At 41.5% G+C, this 22,523-nt stretch overlaps 1 protein-coding gene across 2 annotated transcripts; it reads right to left on the bottom strand.

Moving 5' to 3' along the window:
• Window positions 1–161: 161 nt before the first annotated feature.
• On the bottom strand, window positions 162–21,969 carry EDRF1 (erythroid differentiation regulatory factor 1). 2 transcript variants are annotated; one of them, XM_079312228.1, is made up of 25 exons: window positions 21,762–21,969; window positions 20,336–20,544; window positions 18,401–18,467; window positions 17,130–17,255; window positions 16,528–16,652; window positions 16,022–16,181; window positions 14,716–14,817; window positions 14,334–14,455; window positions 13,547–13,658; window positions 12,730–12,877; window positions 12,547–12,655; window positions 12,136–12,247; window positions 10,973–11,233; window positions 10,592–10,663; window positions 10,325–10,475; window positions 8,344–8,532; window positions 7,125–7,325; window positions 6,565–6,783; window positions 5,305–5,528; window positions 4,764–4,922; window positions 4,199–4,348; window positions 3,832–3,985; window positions 3,432–3,547; window positions 2,693–2,856; window positions 162–951 (listed from the first exon to the last, which is right to left on the bottom strand). In XM_079312228.1, the coding sequence occupies exons 1-25, from the start codon at window positions 21,825–21,827 to the stop codon at window positions 804–806; spliced, it is 3,666 nt and encodes a 1,221-aa protein (XP_079168354.1). In that variant the 5' UTR covers window positions 21,828–21,969; the 3' UTR covers window positions 162–803. The 2 variants fall into 2 exon arrangements, with proteins under 2 accessions (XP_079168354.1, XP_079168355.1); XM_079312229.1 differs by lacking the exon at window positions 14,716–14,817 and having other exon boundaries at window positions 21,762–21,968.
• Between the last annotated feature and the right edge of the window lie 554 nt (window positions 21,970–22,523).

Genomic DNA, 22,523 nt, shown 5'->3' with positions numbered 1-22,523 from the left:
TATCTTCAAATAATAGATATTAGCAAAAAAACCCAAGAGTCCTCACATGCTGAGGTAAGATCTCACTCTGTTACATTGGAGTTTACTGAGTTTATGTCTTTCAAATAGTTTTAATTCTGTTGAGCAGTTTGCTGCTCTAAGGAGGGTCATAAGCAAGAAAAACAAAACAGACTGCTGTGCTTATATTTAATAAATAAATCTTTATTTAAAAATATCCTCTCTTTTATTCACAGTTTCAAGTCTGAAAAAGATAATACTATTCTTGATCAATTCCAACACAGCTGAAACCATTCACTTTCCAAAACAAAATCCCAGAGATGACTGATAAATTGCAAGAGTCACATCAAAGCTAGAAAGGCACAGGTTTTTGTGCAGGATCTTCCCTGGGATTAAGAAGTGCATCCACATATTCCACAGAAATCTCCTGGTATAGCTTGAGCTGCCTTTAGCAGTGAAGTGTTCTAGTGCAGCCCTGCTTACAAAACACATTTTGTTAAATACCAAACCAGAGCAGCTGTGAGGTTACATCTTTATGCAAAACATAGATTTCACTGCAAGAGAAAAATCAGGATTTTCCCCACGGTGCAAAAGTTACATTTTATCTCCACAACTCCAAGCTGGCATTTCAAACAAAGAAACGCTGGGAGCTGAACAAGGAGAGCTTTGTGGGGATATAAAAGGAATCCCTGTGCTTCCTCAGGTTCCAATGGAACAACAGTGGTGAGAAGTCCCCCTGAATGAGCAGAACCATCCCATGGGATGTGCAGTGCTCCCAGCAAGGCACTGGTGCTGCAGCTCTGGCCTCAGTGGCTGCCAGCCAGCTGCTCCAGCAGGGACAGCAGCAGCTCCGTGCGCTCCAGCAGCGACAGCCCCTTGTTGGCAGTGGCACGGAGCAGCAGGGAATAAACCTGCTTGTTTGTTTTCAGAACTGCTTCTTCCTCATTGCTGCCCCTGCAAAGAGAGCAGAGAATCCCAGCTCTTAACCTGACCACCACTCTGCATTCTTATCAAGATTATCTTTGTTATTATCAAGAGCGTTATTAAGTCATGTTGATGAGGATCCCTGGGGATACCCTCAGCCTCCCACCATTCCCTGCACTGCAGTCAGAGCATTCTGTTTACACTGCAAGCAGGAACATAAAATATGTTAAAACATGTAATATAATATAAAATGTACAAGCAACAGTCAGGTTAATTGCAAGTGCTTCAGGAATGACTGAGAAACGTTGAAGCAAATTAAATTCATCACGCACTAGGCAGGAATCAGGTTCATTTATTAAACTGAACAGGTACTCAATAAAAAGCCACTGAAATGCAAAGTATTTCTGGAATAAGTTAAAAGTATTCCCAGAACTAAGTATTACTTTCAATTACTTTTCCCCTCCAATTTGCACAGCCAAATTCTGTTCTGCTCATGATTCCACTTTGGGAGGGTCAAACTGATTTCATCCATTCTGATTGCCAGGCTGCAAGTCTGGCTATCAAACACTAATTTTCCTACATGTTCTGTTTTTTGCCAAAGTGAGACCTGAGACCCTGAAGCAGCATTTTGAGCTCAAATTCCCTCCCTTTTCACCCCATTATTAAAACAGAAGGCAGAACTTCCCCTCTGCAGAGCAGAAGGGAGGAAATGCACACAGGATGTACAGAAGGCACAAGAAAGGTTAAATCAAAGGTAGTTTCAAGCTTGGCCTCAAAGCTTCAAGGAGCTGACCAGATTTTAAGAGTCCCATTTCACAGCATTCAAACTGTAACATGTTCCCTGTGTGGAATCTTCAATGCAAAACCTCAAAATGATGCAAAGGTAAATGTGGGGGTAAAAACCCTCCAAAACAAAAAAAAGAGGAGCTGCTTATGTTATGAGACAACAAAACTAAACTCATTTACTCAGTTAGCTGTGACATGTGCTTGGTAACATATAAATTATCCTGTAAAAATCCACTATGTTCCACATATTAAGATTGCCACCTTGTGGAAGCTTTTTTAGGAGGGGGAAGCTCCTGACATTGCCTGAAAAAAAAAAAAAAAAGCTAAAAACGCACCCAGGCTGTGTTGCGTTCTCATGTTTTTTATTTACCTGTCTCCCACTGTCAGCAACTTCCTCACCACAATAACCTCCTTTCTTGAACAGTTTACTTTTAGCAAAACAGCTCTTCCACCAGCAGTGCTTCAATCCAACTTCCAAGCCTAAAAGAATCCTCTAAAACTAATGCCACATTTTCAGAACTTCACTTTATGTACCATCAGGAACAGCTCCTGTAATCACACACCTGCTGCTGGGGGAGTGAAAGGTATTTTTTGGCTCCCAAAAGGAGGAACACACACAGATCAAAGCAACAGAAGGACTGGGGAAGGAATTTGCTGCCACACCACATCTCAACATCTCTTCAAAGTCAGCACAAAAAGAAGTCAAGTTTGTCCTGGATCCCAGCAGCAGGACAGAAGATTCCATTAGGAATCAGTAAATTCTGTGACACCAGTGCACATCTCCCCCACATCCATCCCTCTCTTGGCAGCATTATTGATATGCCTGAATTTCTCAAGTGTTCTGCTTGCCAAACTCCAGTGACATTTTATCAGCAAGGTGCATCAAGAGATCAGCAGCACCCAGCAGCTTCTCCCCCAGGAATTCTACCCTGTCACACACCAATCCAATGTCAGTCAGGGCACAGCACACCAAGCCTCAACTTACCCAATCTTTTTTTTGCTTGAAGTTAACAATTTAATGGATTGGAGGAGAAGGAAAGACATCCTGGACTCAAAAATCCCAAGCAGTTTCAAGACTTCCTCTTTGTTAAGAACTGCAGAGGAATCATTCACTGACACACTCTCAGCAGGACTTTTATCCTTGCTGATCTACAGGAGAGAAACAACCCAAAACAATTGGACTGAATTCCACCTTTTAAATACAGGGAGTGATTTTAAAAACCCCTCCTGCAGGTGAGCTGACTTCTACATGTGTTACCCAAACTGCCAGCAAGGGACACACACGTCAGCACATCCTGCAGTAATTCTTGGCTGAGGCATCAGGAACAGAATTCACACTGGCTACAGACAGCTCTGCACATTTTAATATTTAAATATTAAATATACCAGAGAGAGAGAATGTTTTAATTATACACAGATTCTGAAGTTCTCAGAGAAAACTTTTAAGGGATAGCAGAGTTGCACAAGAAGTCTATTCACACAGGCTGTCCACATCTGTAGAAAAATGTGCTTTAATCCATCTCTGGGTCATGTTCTAGAGGAATTTTTTTTTTATCCACTCCCAGGTTAAGGAAGAACTGCAATACATCTAACTGTCCACACTCTTTAAGCCACTGGCTCTATGGAAAAGTAACCAAGGAATATTTTAACTACCAAATAACCATTTTTTGGTGAAGGCACAAGCCAGAAGGGAGCAGGTATCACACCACTCGAAATTCCTTTACCTGTTCAGTTTCTGCCACAAGCTCCTTCCTGATGAGCTGAAATGCACCCTTGGTTTTGGTCATTATATCAAGGGCTCCAGAGAGAGTCTTTAATTTCCCAGCACTGCTGTTCTGACCTAAAAAAACCCCAAAAACAAAAACATAAAAATGAAGGACAAAAGGCTTGTGTTACAGACTGTATTTTTCTTCCACCCAAAGACTTGAAGAGTTAGAAAGAAAGCACATACTGCCCTAGTCAGCTGAAAACCAGAAAGATAAAAGTGCCTTGCCTCCTCTCTTGAGGAAAATTCTATTCTGAGCAGCAGATTGCTCCTGCTCTCATATAAATTTAGTATCTAAAAACAAAACTAAGCAGGTAGTGGTGGTTTGGAAAGCTGGTTAAAGCCAGAGGTGCACTTACTGGCCATCTGGAACTCTGCAAAGGCCACTCTCTCCAGCTGCACACGCAGGAACTCACAGGGAGCATCCCTCAGGAGCTGGAAGAGTCGCACTGCTTTGCTGTAGTGCAGATCAGCAAGGACACGGTGCTGCTTCCTCAGGTGCTCATCCCCAACCTGCACTCACAGGAGGGCACACAGTCAATCTCCCATTCTGGATGTTTGTGAGGAACCACTGGAAAGAGAGGGCTGGGAAACAGCACTCCTTTCTTTGGTTAAGTAATTGAAATAGATATATCCCAGCTACAGGTGGAAGGAGAAATATCTTCTCCACATGTATTGAGCATGTTAAGGATGGAATTTAGAAAATGCAGGAGCCTGGAGCAATACCTGGTTCCTGAGGCAGCTGTGGTACATTGAAGCCAGCCTGTGGTGGATGGTGGCAGCTCGGTACTGGCACAGGGGCTGTCGTTCAGACACTGTATCAACATCACAGTACTTCAAGGACTTCATCATGGCTTCACTGACTTCCTTCTCTATCTACAACAGAAGGAAATAAATACAAATTAAAAAAAAAATCCCTGAGGAGGGGCTTTTCACAAGGGCACATAGTATAGGACAAAGGTATAACAGCCTTAAGCTGAAGGAAGATTTAGAGTAGGGAGGGAACTGTTCCCTGTGAGGGTGAGGCTCTGGCACAGGGTGCCCACAGATGCTGTGGGTGCCCCTGGATCCCTGGAAATGTCCAAGCCAGGTTGGACACTGGGGCTTGGAGCAGCCTGGGACAGTGGGAGGTGTCCCTGGCCATGGCAGGGGGGCCACTGGGTGGGATTTAAGGTTTTTACCAACTCAAACCACTGTATGATTTTACAATTCCAATACCAATTTTGCTCCCTGTTGAGTTTTCCAGGATGCCAACAATGCACTTTTTCAGACACAATGAATGCCCTGTTACCTGTTCCTGAGCCTTTCTGGATAAGGGAGCATAGTCCTGCTGCAGAGTTGCCATGGTGAAATATGTTGTAGACAGCTCCCAGTTCACAGAATCCCAAACAGCTGGATGCACATCCCTCTTCCCCAGGGACCTCAATGCCTTCAGGTAGTAGTCAATAGCCTACAAATGACAAAATCATGCACATACTTATTGCCTGCATTTCTAACAACTAGAAATCAACTTCCCTTTACTCAAAATATCTCCCTGAGCTTTCTTTAATATTTCCCATTTGACAGTCACTTTCATTCTGAGCTTGCAATTCTTCCCCCTTGTGTGTGTCACTGCATTATTATGTTCAGCATCAGCATCTGAATGTCACAGCAATCAAACCTCAACACTGCCACCAAAGCCCACACAGCAAGGATTAGGATAGTATGAAAGCAGGACAGCTATCCCAGATTATTCCACCTAAATTTAAACATATTTACCAAAGCAGTTACAAATACCTCACAGTAAAAGGCATTTTGGGGTCTGGGCCCTGCTTAAACCAGGCAGGTGTTACCTTGTTGTAATAAAGGGCCTCTTCTGGGGAAAACTCCCTTTTGAAGTCCCCTTCAGCTGCACAGTGGGCCTGGGCACAGATCCTCATCAGCCTCCCCGTGTTGCACAGCAGAAGGGCAGCATTGGTGGCATCATCAATGGACTCAAAATTCTGAATTCCTTCTTCAAAGCAGGAGAAACTCTTCTTCCAGAGCTGCTGCTCTGTCATCGAGACGTTTTTATTCACTAGGGTGAAGCACAAGGCTTAGAGACTCCAATTCCTGAACAAACCCTTCCATTCTGTCATGAATTATCTCTTAGATTTTAAGGGTGGTAAATGATTCTGAAGACTCAAATCACAGAAAAGATTAATATTTCCATATGGTTGAGGGTTTAATTCCTGAAGTGCACTATTACACCTACTATACTTCCAAAGGAATTCCAATGATAAGACACACAGAACACCAGGAAATTAACAGGGCACCAGATTTTGTTTCTACAGTTATAATTTAGGAGATTGGAATTACTTCTATAAATTCTCAGCATGAAGCGAATAAAATGTAAAATTCAGTACTTTAAACTTTAATTTCAACTAAGTAACCTCTGCAGAAACCCAGAGATGATGGCAAATCAGAGAATTCAAAGTCCAAGCCAAAATTCATCAACTAACACCTGGACAAAGGTCACAGGGAACAGCTGGCATTTGGGAAATGGGAGCTGTTTACACTGAATTACCAGCACCTCACTTGTTCTACTTAAGAGAATTCTTACTCCTAGACAATATTGGTTTTGCTTTCAAAAACAAAACCCCACTGAACACCTCACCCTAAGAAGCTTTTCCTCAAAAAAAGCCCATCAAAAATAAACCAGAAGGAAAGCTTCCAAGGAGTTACTGACCAAAAAATTTCACAGGCTGAATTTACTGAATCTATTCTTATCTTTAAATTAGGCTGCTTCTTGTTCATGCTGGGCTAAACCCAACACATCAAGAATGCAACATTCCCTCCCTTTCACAACACAGTTTGAAGCTTCCCTGATGGCTTTTTAAGAGCATTCTACACATTTTTAAGGAATTTCTCCAAATGATATATTTAATTATTCAGTTTAGGCTCAATTAACTACAGTGTACAAGCCACAGTGATCTACTGTAAACAAATAATCACAATGGACATTAAAAAACTACAAAGTCATTTCAATTTCCTCTTTATAATCAGACAGATTTTTCATTCAATTAGTGAACTTGATCACTGCTGTAGCTCCAGGAATGAAAAAGGATACTTGCCCACTCTCTCAGTCTGCACTGCAGCTGCCTGGTTCATGTAGAACACTCCAATCTCATTTCTGATATTGCCCATCCTCTTGAGCACCTGGATGTGCTGCTCTGGGTTTTGGCTTTTTAAGTTACTGAAGAGTAGGATTTCATAAGCTGCTTCATAGCATTTACAGCTGACAGAAAGCTGGTATTCCAAGTCTGTGGATAAATCTGTAGCCCAGGCAAACACTGGAAAACAAAATGCAAAGCCTTTGTGTCAAAAGTATTTCTCTAAGTCTAGGGGAAAATGTCCAGAGCAAGCACAAGAGTCATGTCAGGTAGATTTTATTTATTACTGAAACAGTTACTGCCTTTAGTTGTTTCACAGCTTCAGGCCATGTCATACAACACCCTGACAACCTCCTTCTGTATGACAGACAGGATGAGCCTTCTCTGAAGAAAACAGAAGTGAAGTGCAATAACCCTTCTGTCACAAGATCTCCCAGTGCATAGTTTTGAGGAAACCCATTGGAATTGTTTATATCTGTCATGTATCCAAAGTCTGGCTCTTCTCTGTGTCAGGATCATACCTTGGCATCTGGATTCTCTGTGAAGGCTGTGTAATATCTCCTGGTCTTCTTTAGTCTGGTAATTATATTCTTCAAGGTAAGCTGCTCTGTTGTTTGCATTCTGAGCCAGCATTAACTGGATATCTCCACAAAGGGTTAAGCACTGGCACAGGAACACCAGCACCTCAGGCAGCATGCTGCCACACAGACAGCAGTAGGTATCTGGTGGGAAAAAACACCATGGATGAGGGAGGGGGAAAGAGGGAATTACACATCAAAAGGCTTGACACAAGCTGACAAGATAATTGGGTTTTATGTTACCTGTCTGCATACAGAGAATAAGTGTGACAACATGTTATCCTCAGAAGAAATAACCTATTTTAAAGTCACAGCTGCTCTACACAGCTGATGGTTCAAGAAGAGCCCTGTGTTGTCCAAGATGAACAGTCACTTTCATAATAATTACAAAAGCTAACCTCAGATTTGACCAAGAGAAAACTGACTTTCTGCAGATTAACTCAAGGGAGATACAGCCTGCAAAGTTAAGTGCCAAAAGGTAGAGTTTGAAGTTGCTTCTCAAGTCTATAAAAGACTGAAAGATGCAGAGTGCTAAGTAATTGAGAAGTCTATTGATTCTTTGTGCTAAGATCAACTGGGTTTGCTTTATAAATCTTCTCCTGCCTTAAGACAGAAGCCTTCTCTTATGCAGCAATACTTTGGCACTAAGCTACTGGCATTTCCCAGTTAATTACTCTCATTATGGCAGTATTAATCCAAACAGCCTGATTTTACTATTTTCCTTTTCCTCAGTAACACTTCAAGGTGTATTCTATTTTAGAGGAGCATCCAATTCAGCTGCTGAAGAGGTTTAGTATTTCTCAGAGTCAAGGACATTTTTAAATTACTTGGGAACCACCAGGGAAAAAACACCAGCTTGCAGCAGTCTCACCTGGAGCACAGAATACTATCTTAGCCTTGGCATCAGGGCAGACTCTCCCAAATTCAACTGCTCTGGAGCTCCAAACATGCCCTCAAGCTCCCAACCTGTCAAAATGGGATCATCTTTCTTTCCTCACTACAGACTTCTCCCCTGAATACTGGAGACTGAGTTTAATTACAGACAAGCTTGTCAGGCTTGTCACTGCACACCACGGGGAAAAACCATGCCCAGCAGTATCTGAAGTGGTGACAGGTATCTCCAGGCAGTGGCACAGGTGACAAATCCACTGAAGGCACTCACCATGGCACTGCAAGGCCAGCTTGATGTACCGCAGCGCTCGCCCGTACTTCTGCAGGACCATGGCAGCATCAGACAGCACATAATAAGCTCTGGATGACTTCAGGATGAGCTGGAGTTTCATTTTATATTGCCATGATCCAGGAATCATTCCTGACTGACTGGAATGCTTCCCCTTCTGGAAGGAGCCCACTGTAAGAGGAACAGAACCTTGTCAGTGACTCTGCCCTCTAACATATGCCAGAGGTTGGACACAACTCCATCTGCACAGGGAGGATGGGAATTGCCTGATTACAGCCCTGCACAGCAGAGCTCTGCCAGCTCATCTGCCACTCCATATCTGCAAAAACAGACCCAACACGTGGCACTTTTCCACCTGCACCTGATAGCAGGATGCTGGAATCCAGTGGGACAGTGATACTGCAGGTGACCTCTCTGACCTCAGTTTATGAAACACAGGAGCAGAAGCCAACACTACTCCCTCAGGGAGCAACAGGGAAAAAAAAAAGGAAGCCACAGGCAGAATTTGCCAAGTTCTCCACCAAATCCTTAAGTAAAATGCTCAGTTTCTGTATGAGTAGTCTCTGTGAGAAAACTTCCATGTGTGGGTTTAGCCTCCAGCACACAAGAACCTGGACAACCTGGTCCTTCCCAGAGGAAAAGCAAGCACTTTCTCACACTCATTTCAAGATATCCTCTGCATAAGGTTATGAAGCTTTTCTCTGGTGCTGCAGTGGTTATGGAGCCAGCAGGAACGGGTCACTGTTCCTGATTTAAGGTCTGTCCTTACCAAAGGACAGTTCTGCCCTGACAGTATTAGCACACAGAAATGAGTCTCTTGTTTAGGGTGGTTTTATGAGGCCTGACTTGTAAACCCACTCTCTTACAACAATATATGAATATATAATAAATTCTTAAGCATTACATATTCTATTAGGACAAAGACAAATCTAAAAACAGTAGCACCCCATCCAGCAAAAGACACACACACTGCACATACCCTGTATCCATTCATTGTTCACAGGTAGCTCTCCTGAAGTTAGAAATTCCAGGATTTACAGCACTTATCCCCTCCATATTTACGTAAATATGTACACATGGCAGAGAAAAATACAGAATTCACATCACAAAACAAAATAGAAATGATCAAGTAGCACTGCTGCTACTTCAGGAATGGACTCAAACACAGATCCAGGAATCTGTGTGAGTGTGAATAACTAAAAACTGAACTGACTTCTTATTCAGAGATTTTTAAAAGGGAGAAGGGAGGAGAAAGGAAAGAAGAAAGAACTGCCAAAGTAGGCAAGACAAAGTTTTTTTGGGCTATGCTTACAGGGTTCCTTGCCCTGCAAAGAACTCTACTACTTCCAAACAAAAATCTATCCTGGAACTTTTTATGTCACTCCAGAACAAAATAAAGTAATGAGACTGTAGTCTGAAACTTCTGGAGTTTGAGCATTTAAGCAAACAAAGCATCTTTTATTTGCTGCTTCCTTTCACAACTGCAGAGGTACAAGAAAGCAAGCAAAATCCTAGTTAATGTTTATATGCAATTCAAGCACCAAGCCTAATGTAGGAACAACACCTGCCAGAAGGAAGAAGCTCTTTCAGAAAACATCCAGGTCACACACACACAAAGAAATTAAAAACTATTTTTAAAACAACCCACAAATTTTACAGTGCTCCACATACCAAACCTCAAAATACCAAGCCCTTATGGAAGTCATCTGAAAGCCACATCTAAACAGGGTCCAGTAAAATCATGTGTTGACTAATAAAAGATTCTTTGCTATGCAAAAGAACTCAAATGAGTTTCTCTTTTCATATTTAAAAAGGAACAGACTGTTCTCCAATTTTCAGTGCACTTTTCCTTAGGCAATGGTGTAATTAGTGATTTAAACACACTGTTTTGACAATCAAAATAAAGCAGCAGCAATTTGTGTTGGCACTGGAAAGGACTTATTTGCACAACAATACCACTTACTTTTGTCTAGAAATAAAGCCATTTGTTTTTCCAGAGACCCAGGACCACCACTGGTGGATTCATCCTCATATTTCAACGGGATTGGAGTGCTGGGGTCAGCTGCAGGAAGGTCACCTTCTTTTTTAACACTGCTATCAACAGACTTCAAGCCCTGCAAAAAGAGAGAAATCATTTCATTCACCTTGAGAGCAATATTTAGCAAACACAGGGTGGATGAAGAATTGGGTGGGAGGTGAAGCATCCTCAGGAAGCTGGCAGTGAACTCACCTCCAGGACGTGGTTGAGCACCAGCCTGCAGCGCTCCTCGGTGCCGTGGCAGACAGGGAATGCACAGCTGGGCTTCAGTGGGGCACCAGGGAGGGAAGAGAAGAAATGTCAACACAGCAAATATAAAAACAACTGGCCAGAAAATGCAAATGAGAGGTAACATCAAGACAAAGTGGAATATAGTAATGAAAATATCTACATGAAGCCTGCTCTACCATAAAATTCAAATACCTCAGATTTTATGAGCAGCTCATGAAGTGTTTCCTTGCCCATTTCAGTTAACCTGAAGGTAAAATCAGGGACTTGAATTTCACTCCCCACTTTTGTCCCATGAACTGATTCATCCAGGAAAACCCTTAAATACCCCCCAGTGTCACTCACACGTATTCGATGCACAGACTTGTACTTTTCTGGCACTGACAACTCCCCAACAGATTTGATTATTGCCACTGCTTTATTGTCATCTGGGGGATCAGAACTGTTGCTGTAAGAACCATTTTCATCACTGTCTGGCATCTCTTCCTCTTCCTCACTGTAACTTTCATCAGAATTTCCATTTATAGGGAAGTCTGCACTGTCTTCTTTTTTAGGTTCATCCAGCTGAAAAAGCTCTGACAACATGTAGTTTGCTGAAGCAATAATCTTTGCAAAGAAGAGAAAAAAAATGATTTATTCTCAAGTTAAATTTTTCTTTTGAGAGGTAAAAATATAAATTATCTGAGAAGAAGGAGTACAGAGGACATTAAAGAGGTGTTTGATAACTTGCAAATGCAACCTGAGCAAAATCCCTGCAAGGGAAAAGGATCCAAGTTGATCAAGCTTAGAAGAGAATAAAAACCAACTGGTAGAGAACATGCATTGCCTGTTCTAACAGCCCACAGACCACAGGAGACAACACAAGAATCTTATGCAAGAAAAAAAAAAATGAAGAGATTCCACTGGGATTTTGGAAACCTTTCACAACTCTAGAAGGAATCCACATTCTTATTAGTTTAATGTGTGTCATGTCTCCTCTTGTAATCCATTCTAATATGATTCAGAATTTTCACATCACATTTTTGGGATTCATTTTCAGTTGAAAACAGTTTAAATCACTTAGAGACTCTCCAGCCCAGCCCACTGATCAAGGCAGGCTGCTTAGAACTGTGTCCAGCTGGGCTTTGGGTATCTGAAAGGATGGAGACTACACTTCTCTGGTTGGTCTATCCCAGTTTTGGGGTAAAGATGTTCATATATTCACATTTTACACTTTTTATCCAGGACCTGCTCCCAAAGGGCTCTCTGGCAGCAAGAACAACAGAGTGAATGTAATGAGAAGTTCCTTTTTAGGGCAGGACAGAAGACTTGTACTGCAATGAGGGTAGCAAGAAATACTAATTAAAAATATAGGATGGGGATTCTTTAAAAATAAATTTAAATTGTGCTTATAAATTTAAATTCTCTCCTTTGGGAGGAAGAAGTAGCACACTATTTATTATCAAGTTTATTATGACTACAGTATTGTTATATTTACACAAAAGTGTAAGAAAACATTGGATTCTTACTTGAGGATGTCTGCCATTGTCCAACAACTTCAGACAATTCAGGAGCAATGTTCTGATTGTGCCATAGTGTTTCTTGTTCTGGTTTTTCTTCAGCATCATATTGCAAGCAACTCTAAGAAAAAGTTGAACAAAACAATGAAATCCCTGGATAAGTTGTGTGTGCTAGAAAAAAAAAGAAGCTTTAAACATATTCTTCAAATGTAGATCTTCCAAACTTTATGAGGGGGTCTACATGACTTTATCAGCAAAGAAGTTTACATGGAGAAATGGTGAAAAAGTCTGTTTTGATCAAGTGGGACTAAGATTTAGCAAGTCTGTGTATGATTGTCATTTGATCACAATTTTTGGTCTGTGTTCTGAACAGAACTGCACCAATAATGAAGTATTGCAACAAAAATGGTAAAAACTCACTTGTACAGCAGAATTGCCACTGGCATTGTAAAAGGGTTTTGGTATTTGTCTTCAGTCTCTTCACAAAGCGTGGTGAGGTCATACAGCTTTACTATGTCACTCCCACTTGCTGAAAAGAAAAATTTTTCATTAATCAACATCACATCACCATCAACCTTTTCAAACTGATCTAAGCCTTCTTACCTTTAAACAGCCAATAGGTGTGCCCTTCTTTGGTGCAATTTGATTTCAGAAAAGACAAGATATTTTGAGCAATATCTTTTATCACTTTGGTAGAAAAATTAGAGTTTTCCAAATTGGGAATATCTTCAGTCTTGATCATTTCATATTTCTGCAAAGAATAGAAATTAAAACTCAAGCTTAGGAGTTTAGAATTCATATATCAGTGTCTCTATCAACAGCTAAAAAAACCAAAGGCTGCTATTATGATAAATTGAGTTAATTTCCATTATTTCCTTTAAGCAGGCACATCTTGACTATGATACTCAATCTAAGCTTTAAGAAGGATCCATTTCTATCACAAACATGGTGAATGGAGAACAAAAGGTGAGGAAAAATAACAGGGAGCAGGTACAACAGCTGTTATTTCAATGAAACCTAGTCAGCCTAGGAAACAGCTCCAGCCTACCAAGTAGAACAGAAACACAGCTGGTCTACAGTAAGACAGCAGAAACAAACATTCAAAAGCTTGTATCTGTCTTGGCAAGGAAACTCTCCACATTTCAAGATGTTAGAAACTGATTTCTGCATTTTTTTATTTTTGCCTCCACTCAAACATCAGGGGAAGAAGGAATCTTGCATGCATGAAAGGGAGGGGAAGAAAGAACACACTATTTTTAGATGACTGCTGCAAGCTGTCTTAGATGCTTCTCATTCTGCAGCACAGGATTTTTGTCATCTCTGCTCAGAACAGTGTGAAGGATCTGTTATAACTGAGGCAATTTTAAAAGATGAAGAATGAATTATTATTTTAAGGCATAATGCAAAGAGCCAGACTTACCTGAACAATTCCATTGACATGAAAGCACATCACAAGCTCTGGTACGTTGCATATTAAGTTGTCCAACCAGTAGTCAATCCCTGTTAGCACATTTATTGGCTTGTTGTTATCCCTAAAACAAAATATTTCTAGTGTTGTTTAAATCTTTGTTTACCCTTCAGGAACTATTAGAGATTTTCACTAATGGGATTTGGGTTTAAGTCACCTGAGAGTGGATGAATACTAAAACAATTATTTGTGAATTGCTGTATTAATAAATTTATATAAAAGCAGATATTCTGATCTCTCCAATGGAATATGCTCACATTCCATCAGCAGTTTGGAGTTTTTGCCCACATTTTACAGGCTTCAGATGTCACACTATTACCAAGATAGTAAGTACTTCAGAAGCTCTAAAGGAACAGCACTTTCAACTACAACTAATTATAGCACAAACCTTCTATCAGATCTTCCAGAATTCCTTGAAGAGCAAGGTACTGTTAATTCCTAGAATTCCATCTTAAAAAGATGACAAATACATCAAATGTGCTTCAAGTTTTTGCTCATTCTTTGCCTATGTAGAGGCAGGAACAGGAAGAGTGATAATGAAGGGACTGACATTAAATTGGGACTGGAACAGTTCTGTCTCACTGCTTAATAACATTTTAAGTGCTTATGAGCTACTGAAATTTCAGACTCTCAGGAGGAGAAATATGATTGCTGTCTTCTATAAAAATAGCAAAAGATGCTAACTAGGAAGCAGAGTAACAAATCAGTCAAGGCTGGCAGAAATCATATCTAAGCTCACCTGAGGCGCAGGCTCACAGCAGGGTACCTCCCTCCTCCAAATATTGGCATATTTGATCCCACCAACATGTGGATATCTTCAAAGGTCCACAGGATATTACGAACAAAGTCATTTTTAAGTCCCTTCATTAAGAGCAAACAGAATTGGCTGTAAGTCAGTGGTATAGCACTTGTTCTCCATGACACTGGGGAATTATGAGACAGCAAGAAGCCAAAGCAGCAAATAAAAGCAGCATGTGATGAACCCGGCGCAGTCACAACTCAAAATTGCAGATGCCACAAAAGCTACTTCTACAGGGACTGGGGTTTGCCTTGGATCCAGCTCAGGCCCAGTTTGGAGGTGCTGGTTTAACCTGGGGGTGCAGCTCTCACATCAAGCATACCTGACTGTTCTCCCCATCATTGAACAAAGGAGTCAGGTTTTGTTCTCTGGGGGCTGAGGCCACGTGCCCCACTAGATATGAGGGTTCAAGAGGCACATTTCCCTGTGGAGAGCACAAGGATAAGGAGTGATTCTGCTGCTGAGGTCAAGTCAGCCATTAAAAAAAGATATGAACAACAAAAGCATGTAAGGGAAAAAAAACTTTACCTCCAACAACTTTAAATAAACCTGCATTAAACTGCAAAAAGTGACTAGAATGCTTCTTTTCTATAGTTAGTGCCAAAATGTTGTATTGTGTAATATTCTCAGAGGTTTTGGGAAGAAAACAGAAAGTATTTATAGGAGATCCTTATTAACCTAGAGTCAAGACCAGATTCAGTGTCCAGAAGCAAAACCTCTATCCTGCTGGTTTATTTATAAACTGAAGAAAATGGCACTGTGCAAATACACAACAGCTTCTTCATGATTAACAGTTTGTTGAATTGGGCAATGGTTCCTCAAGAGGGTGAAAAAGCCATTTTTCTAAAAGCTTTCAAGCACTGAAGTGTTTCTCCACACAACACATGCAGTTACAATTTTATAGATAATGTAGGTTAGAAATTCCCTAAATTTGGCAGATCAGTCTTAATACTGTGCAAGCACAACTGTAGCATCATTATTATATTAATGCAGACTGAAGACAACACATCTTTCAACCAGTTCAAAATTTAATCAATTCCTGTTTTATATTATCCACAAAAGCCACAGGAATTAACAGTTTTCATAAATAAGTTTAGCCAGAATAGAAACTATGAATTAGGGCCTGATACTAATCATAGCTTGTTGCATAACTGCTGTAAACATCTCCCCTTCACTTGTGTAATCTCATGGCAAGTATTTTTAAACACTGCTAAACTGTTTTCCCTTTACAGAAATTTTGATTTTCCTCTTCATCTAATAAATTCAGGGCCACCAGAAGATGTATACTAATGGCAGATTTAAAAGGAAAGGCCAGAAATTCAAGCTTCCAAACACATCTTCTGATTATCAGGATTTCCCTACTTTTAGGTCAAGGCACCAATGACTATTTTTAGCCAAAGGCTTTGTTTCTCAAAGATTCTGGGATAAATAGCAATTTAACATTACAGTGACAGAACAAATAGCTGAAATTTGGAGCTATGAAGCACTTAAATCTGGAACTGCACCTCCTGCCATGCCTTAGCTCAGCTCTTTCAGCAAAGGGAGCTGCAGCAGCACTTCTGAGAACCTTTCCCTGTCTGTGGCTCTACAAACACTGTGGTGCCATGTAAAACATTCTCCACACCAACCTGGTTAGAGGCACCTGGATCTTCAGATAGCGAGGAAGGCATTTCAAAAGGAGCTGGCCAGGAGGCCCTTCCTGCTTCATCACTCTCACCTGCAACAGGACCCTCCTGGTGCTGCTTGGAAGTGGAAGGAACAGGCTGAGCAGCTCCATCTCCATTAATGCTAACAAGGAAACATTTACAGGTTCAGCTGACAAGATGCAAACAGATCCATTTTTAGAGTTGTTATGTTTGATGCACCCTTGCCAATAAATGACTTGGCTGATATGCAGTTAATTAAGTCATGCTGTTTATTTCATGCTTTGGTATTTCAATTTTACAGTAAAACACTTCCATTTCTGTGAAAACATTTCATGTTATTTCCTGACCTCATTCCTCAATTCCCACTGTGTAAGAAAAAAAAAACCAGTAAATAAGTCAGACCATACTGGATTTTTAACATTTCCTCCAAGACTAAAAACCAAGCAGAAGCAGTGCAGAATTCAAGCTTCATGCAGAAAAAAGGTTACCTGTAATACAAAAACTTAGAAAGTATTGCCTTCTGGTACCAATGTTCTTTACTCTTCTTTTTTCTTTGCCATTTCTGATCAATCAGCCTTTGATAAAACTCTTTCAGCCATGTCCAATCCCCTGTCTAGGCAACAGAGGAAATATGAAAATAACATCAAGAACCATCTGCAAAGTAATCCAAGTGCTTTATAAACTTAAAAATACTCATTCACAAGAGGAAACCCAGAAAACAACTTCAGAACTGAAGTCCTGAATTGGTCATTTATTGAAAATACACAGCTTCCAGGAAAGTTTTGCTCTTACTGAAAACATGACTTAATTAGAAAATCACATATATGAGGCTACATAATAAGAAACACATATTGCTTATAAAGTCAAACTGTATAGCAATACTACACAGAAGTGAGACATAGACTATTAACCCTACAATATAATAAACACAGGACATCAGATGCAATTTGTAGGTAAACTGCAGCAGAACAGATCACCTTTGGTACCCACATATGATTTTTAGGGATTTCCAGATATTTTCTTGCTATTCTAGTCCTGAAATAATACATTCTGACAATGTGCCACAGTTATCAAGAATCAAGTGGGTCACCTGAGATGATCTCATGAAGAGTTCCTGGATATCCAGCTCATCCAACAGGAGTGTCCTCCCAATTCTATGCACTGCCATGCTCACATGGGACTTGCTGTAAGGGATCTTCAGGAGTTTTTTGATGTTCTTGCAGAAAGAAAGAAAAAAGAGAGAATATTCAATATAATTATACTTCATGCAAAGACAATTGTCAGAAAACTAATACCCCATCATGTGCAATAATGGGGAGACTCCAAGTCTAAAGTCCATCACTCCAAACATCCCCCCTTCCTTCTTCTTCCCCCCAGCCCCCTTTGGTCAGTCAGGGTCACCTGTCCTGGCTGTCTCTCTTCCTGCCTTTCCATGCACTCCCACCCCCTGCCAGCACAGCTGGATGAGAAGCAGGAAAGGCCTTGGCTCTGTGTAAGTCCTGCTCAGCAACTGTAAAAATATCTTTGTATTATCAGCCCGTGCTCAGGATAATCCCAAAACAGTCCCTTACCAGCTACTGGGAAGAAAATCAGTTCTACCTTAGCACACATGGTCAAATAAAACCTGACAGTGCCAGGGATTTTAAAACCATTCCACAAGAAAATGCATTTGCTGAGAACACAAATGACAGTGATAAAGAGACCAAGTCATCAGCAGAAACAAGACACATGACTTAAACACATTCTCTGATTGGATCACCAGCACCAGACAAAAATGATAAAAATATGCAAGTGGATGACTTGGATTGTAAACCTTGATTTCCACAGCAGGAATACCAATTCTTTGTCAGGTGTCCAAAGCAATCCAGAGAATTAAGTCTGAATACAAATCTGACAAATATTAACATCAGTGTGTTTTCTGAGTATCCTCATCTGAATTCTACAGATATTACCAGCACAAAAGAGCAGAAAAGCTGACAAAAATCAAAGGAAAGAAGAAGTTGGAGGGGAGCTCTCTGTTCTAGGTAAGAACATAAACCAACAACTTGAGAGTAACAGTTTGCATCCAAATAACTGATTTCAAACACACAAGACAACTCCCTTGCAAGACTGAGGTGCTGCATTCACTAAACTGCATACTTTAGTTGCAGATTATTTATGGAACTCCAGAGGAAATACAATTTTCACTCTACATTTCTTATTCAGTTATCTCAACTCCCTTACTTGGTGATCTGTGATTCATTAAGAGATCTTTCCTTTTCCCCAAAGGACACAAAGATGCCAGAAGCCATTGCAGTATTTTTATATAAAAGTTCACACAATGTAAGAATTTGAAGGAGAGAATTTAAGATGCATCCATACCTCTGAATCAGATACGACATCCACATCATTTCCAACTGAGTCAATGAAGTCATAGGCCATCCCAAAGCTATTTAAAAGAATATTACAAGTTAAGGCAGTTCCAATGTGACACTTCAGACCTGGCTTTTATATCTATTTATTAGTGGCTATCCTGTTTTGTCCTCTGCCTTCACTCAGAGACATTTTCAGACTTGGTTGTTTATTAATTCTTATCTATAGCACACTGAGTGCTACAGCACTTCCAGCTAATAAGCTAAAAATGACAACATGGAGCCATATCTTGCTTGTTACAAGCTCAATTAAAAGCTAACATCTGTATTATTTATACTTTTGACCCAATGACCAAACACCTGTGACCTGCACTGTGGGATTTTCTATCTAACCAAAAACTATTACTTAAAATCAAGAAGAAAGTACAAGAAGGAAGAAAAAGACAATGCCCCAGAACGTTCATCTTGGCCCACACCTGTTGCTGTATTCTAAATCCCCAAATTCCAAACCCTTCACCATGTGACATTACACACCTCTGTTCAAACCACACACCAGTGATCCCAACTCCAACACCCAAATTTGGAAGCCTTCTCTAAGTCAAAAGCACTGTTCTTTTGAGGGTGCCACAAAGCACAGAAAGTTTAAAACTCCCAGGCTTCAGGGTTCCAACACCTATTAAGTCTTTGAAAGGTTTCATTAAAAAAATAACCCAGCTGAACATCACCAAGTGTAATGAGATCTAAAATTAACAAGTGATTTCATCTTCATATTCTGCAAGTTTTTCAAATATATCTTGGAAAGTGCTTAGATCTAATTTCAGGACATTCTAAAACATGCAAAGTTTTGTTGAAATCAAGAAAAATCAGAGAAAAGGAAGGATTCTTTTTAACAGTGTAAAAAAGAAGAGTTATTTGAGGAGTTTCTCTTTAAGACATTAAGCACATTATTAACTTTAGTAGCTGTAATTGAATTTTACCTCCTATTCACATTTTCCAGAACTGCCCTACATGTTGTAACAGACACATTGTCTCTTCCTCCACCCTCATTAAAGAAATTACAAGGTACTTAAATTGGAATATTTCAATGTACAAATCATTCTTTAAAACAAATCCAAATACTGCCAAAATCCAAAACACACATGATGCACAAGTTATACTTTCATTATCAGCTTTTAATACTGACACTAGAGAAAGAGACCGAACTGCCAGCCTCTATTTGACAAACACAGTATCTAAAATAAACATGAAAAATTCATAAAGCCCTGAAAAACATGTTTCTCTGCTCTGAAAAGTACAGCTTCTAAAAGAGAAGATGAGGATGTAAACACAGACCTTGAACAAACTGTTAAATTTCACTGACTGGCTGACTTGGTGTGAATTTGCTTGTTCAGCACAGGATTTGAGCCTCGTGTTTATGAACACTCTGAACTCAACTCATTCAACAATTTAGCAAATATCCACACTGAAAGCTAACACTGCTTCTTGGCTGTGCCCCTCATTTCACCTACAGTGTGATAGATGAAATTTCATTTGCCATTAGTCAGGTCCAGTTTCTAAAGATCCACAAGAGCAAAAGTGGTTTCCAAGGGGAACCACATGTTCCATTTTCACCTGTTATCAAAGGCAGAAGGGCTGGCTGAACAGTCCAGTTTGATCTAGGCCAGCCAGGGAAGAACAAAAAGTCAGTGGGACTGAGGCAAGGTGTCAACATGCATGTGAAAAAAATAATAACCAACATCATCAATCATTTACAGAAGAGACAAGATCAGAGCATAGAGGCAACAACTCAAGATGAAAAAGTAGAGGGAGAATGGTTAAGACAAAGCAATATGTAGTTGCTATGGTAAAACCTGTACCTTCTACTTTAAATGACATAGAATCCAAGTGCACAATCAGAATTATTCTTAAAGGTCTGGAAAAAAAAATAGGGGTTGCTGTTATTTACCTTGAGAAGGGTTTACTTTTTTTGCTGTTGCCCAGAATGGTTGTTCCTGCTGGTCCCAGCTTGGCACTTTCCCGTAACCAGTTGGCAGGAGGCAGCTTCAGGTCTGTCTTCTCCTGCAGACGGGCAAAGGCTGCTTGAGGAGGGGCTGAGGAGTATTTCACCACAGCACTGCTCTTCACCTCATTGCCTCCAAGGAACAGCACAGAGCCCTGGTTTCCAGAGAGAAATTAACCTTCTGTTTAAGGCAATTAAAACTATCAGGCTTGCTCTGTAATAAGTTATTGTTAATGCTAAGTGAGCAAAATTCAGTCCTATATTCGCTTACCTTTCCCAAGTTATCCCAATTGCAACTCATGTCAAGCATAAGCTTCACTTTAAGAATTATCACAGCATGATTTAGTTTGGAAAATACCTCCAAGATTATCAAGTTCAATCTGTGATGGATCACCACACTGTCACCCAGATCAGAGCACTGAGCAACACATTCAATCTTTTCTTGAACACCTCCAGGGATGGGAACTCCACCACTGCCTTGGAAGCCTATTCCAATGTTTGACAACCTTTTCCATGAAGGAATTTTCCCAAATCTTTACCCTGAGGCTGTTCCCTCTTCTCCTGTCCCTGTTCCCAGATCCCAAATCTTCCCCATCCCCTCCTGTCAGGGAGTTGTGCAGAGCCACAAAGTCCCTGAGCCTCCTTTTCTCCAGGCTGAGCACCTTCCCAGCTCCCTCAGGAATTCTCCAGCCCCTTCCCAAGACATGCCCCAGACCCTCAATGTCTTTCCTGATGTAACAGCACCAAAACCAGTCCCAGAATTTGAGGCTGGAGCTCAGCAGTGCCCAGCACAGGGGGACATCACTGGACAGTGGCCTTCTGACCCACCTGGGCACACCGAAATAGGAGAATGAAGTGCCAGCAAGGTCAGCTGCCCACACAACACAAAATCAATCAGAAAGGCTAAAAAGAACACAAAACTCCCACTGAAGTTTGTGAAAGCATGTGCTTATTAATGCCAAGTGTTCACTAACACCATCATTACCACCAACATTAAAGCTCAACACAAAAAATAATAAATTAAATAAGCCTCGCGTCTGCCTATTTCTTTTGAAACACAGTAGAACATGCAGCTGTCACCCGAGTGCGAGGAGCTTTGAACTAACACATGTCGAGGGAAAAACAGCTCCACAGGACACCACTTACGTAAATGCGATGCACTTAGAAATAACAACAGCAATACTGCTCGCAATTAACGCTTAATCATAATTAGCGTTTCCCTACCGCACTCCGGCCCTGACAAACCGGAAAGAAGATCAAAAACACCGCTTCAATTAAAGCACCACTGCGGGTTGTGTCTGTAGCTGAGGGCTCGACCCCCCCCTCAGCCCCGCTACCTCACCTACCACAGCCCCCCCTCAGCGCCGCTCACCTGCTTGGGCTCCTCGGCGTCTCCCCTCAGCGGGGCAGCGGCGCCCGCGCCGCAGGGCTCCTCCATGGTGGGGAACGGTCCGGGAATGGAGCCGGGAATGGAGCCGGGAATGGAGCCGGGAAGCGCCGGCAGCAGCGGAGCCGCTCCCCGGGGGCGGCCGGCCGGGAAGCGCCGCCTCTCGCGAGACTTTTCGAGAAGGCGCGGGAAGGGCGGGCTCTGAGGGCGGCGCCGTGAGGGGCGGGAGGCGGCTCCGTGAGGAGAGGGTGTGGCGGCTCCGTGAGGAGAGGGTGTGGCGGCGCCGTGAGGGGCGGGAGGCGGCGGCACCGTGAGGAGAGGGTGTGGCGAGGCCACCGGGAGTGGGGCGGTTTGAGGTTGGCAATGTTTATGGGCAACCTGCGAGCGATCCCTAACTTGGCAATTACACCAAAGCACGGAGTGTCCCGTGCAGTCGTTCCTTAATCACCTCCAGGGGTGAGATTCCACTGCCACCCTGGGCAGCCCCTTCCAATTCTTGGCCACCCTTTCCATGAATAAATTTACCCTGTTCTCCAATGTAGGCCTGCCCTGGCACAGTTTGAGGCCCTTCACAGCTGAGCCAGAAGGTTCCCCTCAGGCTCCTTTCCTCCAGGCTTGTTTGGCTTTCCTGGAAAACTGGAACCTTAATGAAACAAGCGAAAGTTGGTGCTGGAGTACCTCAGCGTGGGAGAGGATTGAAAACTACCCTCTGCTTGTACACTGAGTTCGACAAAAGCTAAGCTGCAA

This window comes from Erithacus rubecula, assembly GCF_903797595.1.
Source record: "Erithacus rubecula genome assembly, chromosome: 9".
Lineage (NCBI taxonomy): Eukaryota > Metazoa > Chordata > Aves > Passeriformes > Muscicapidae > Erithacus > Erithacus rubecula.
This window is presented reverse-complemented; position numbering and strand designations above follow the sequence as displayed.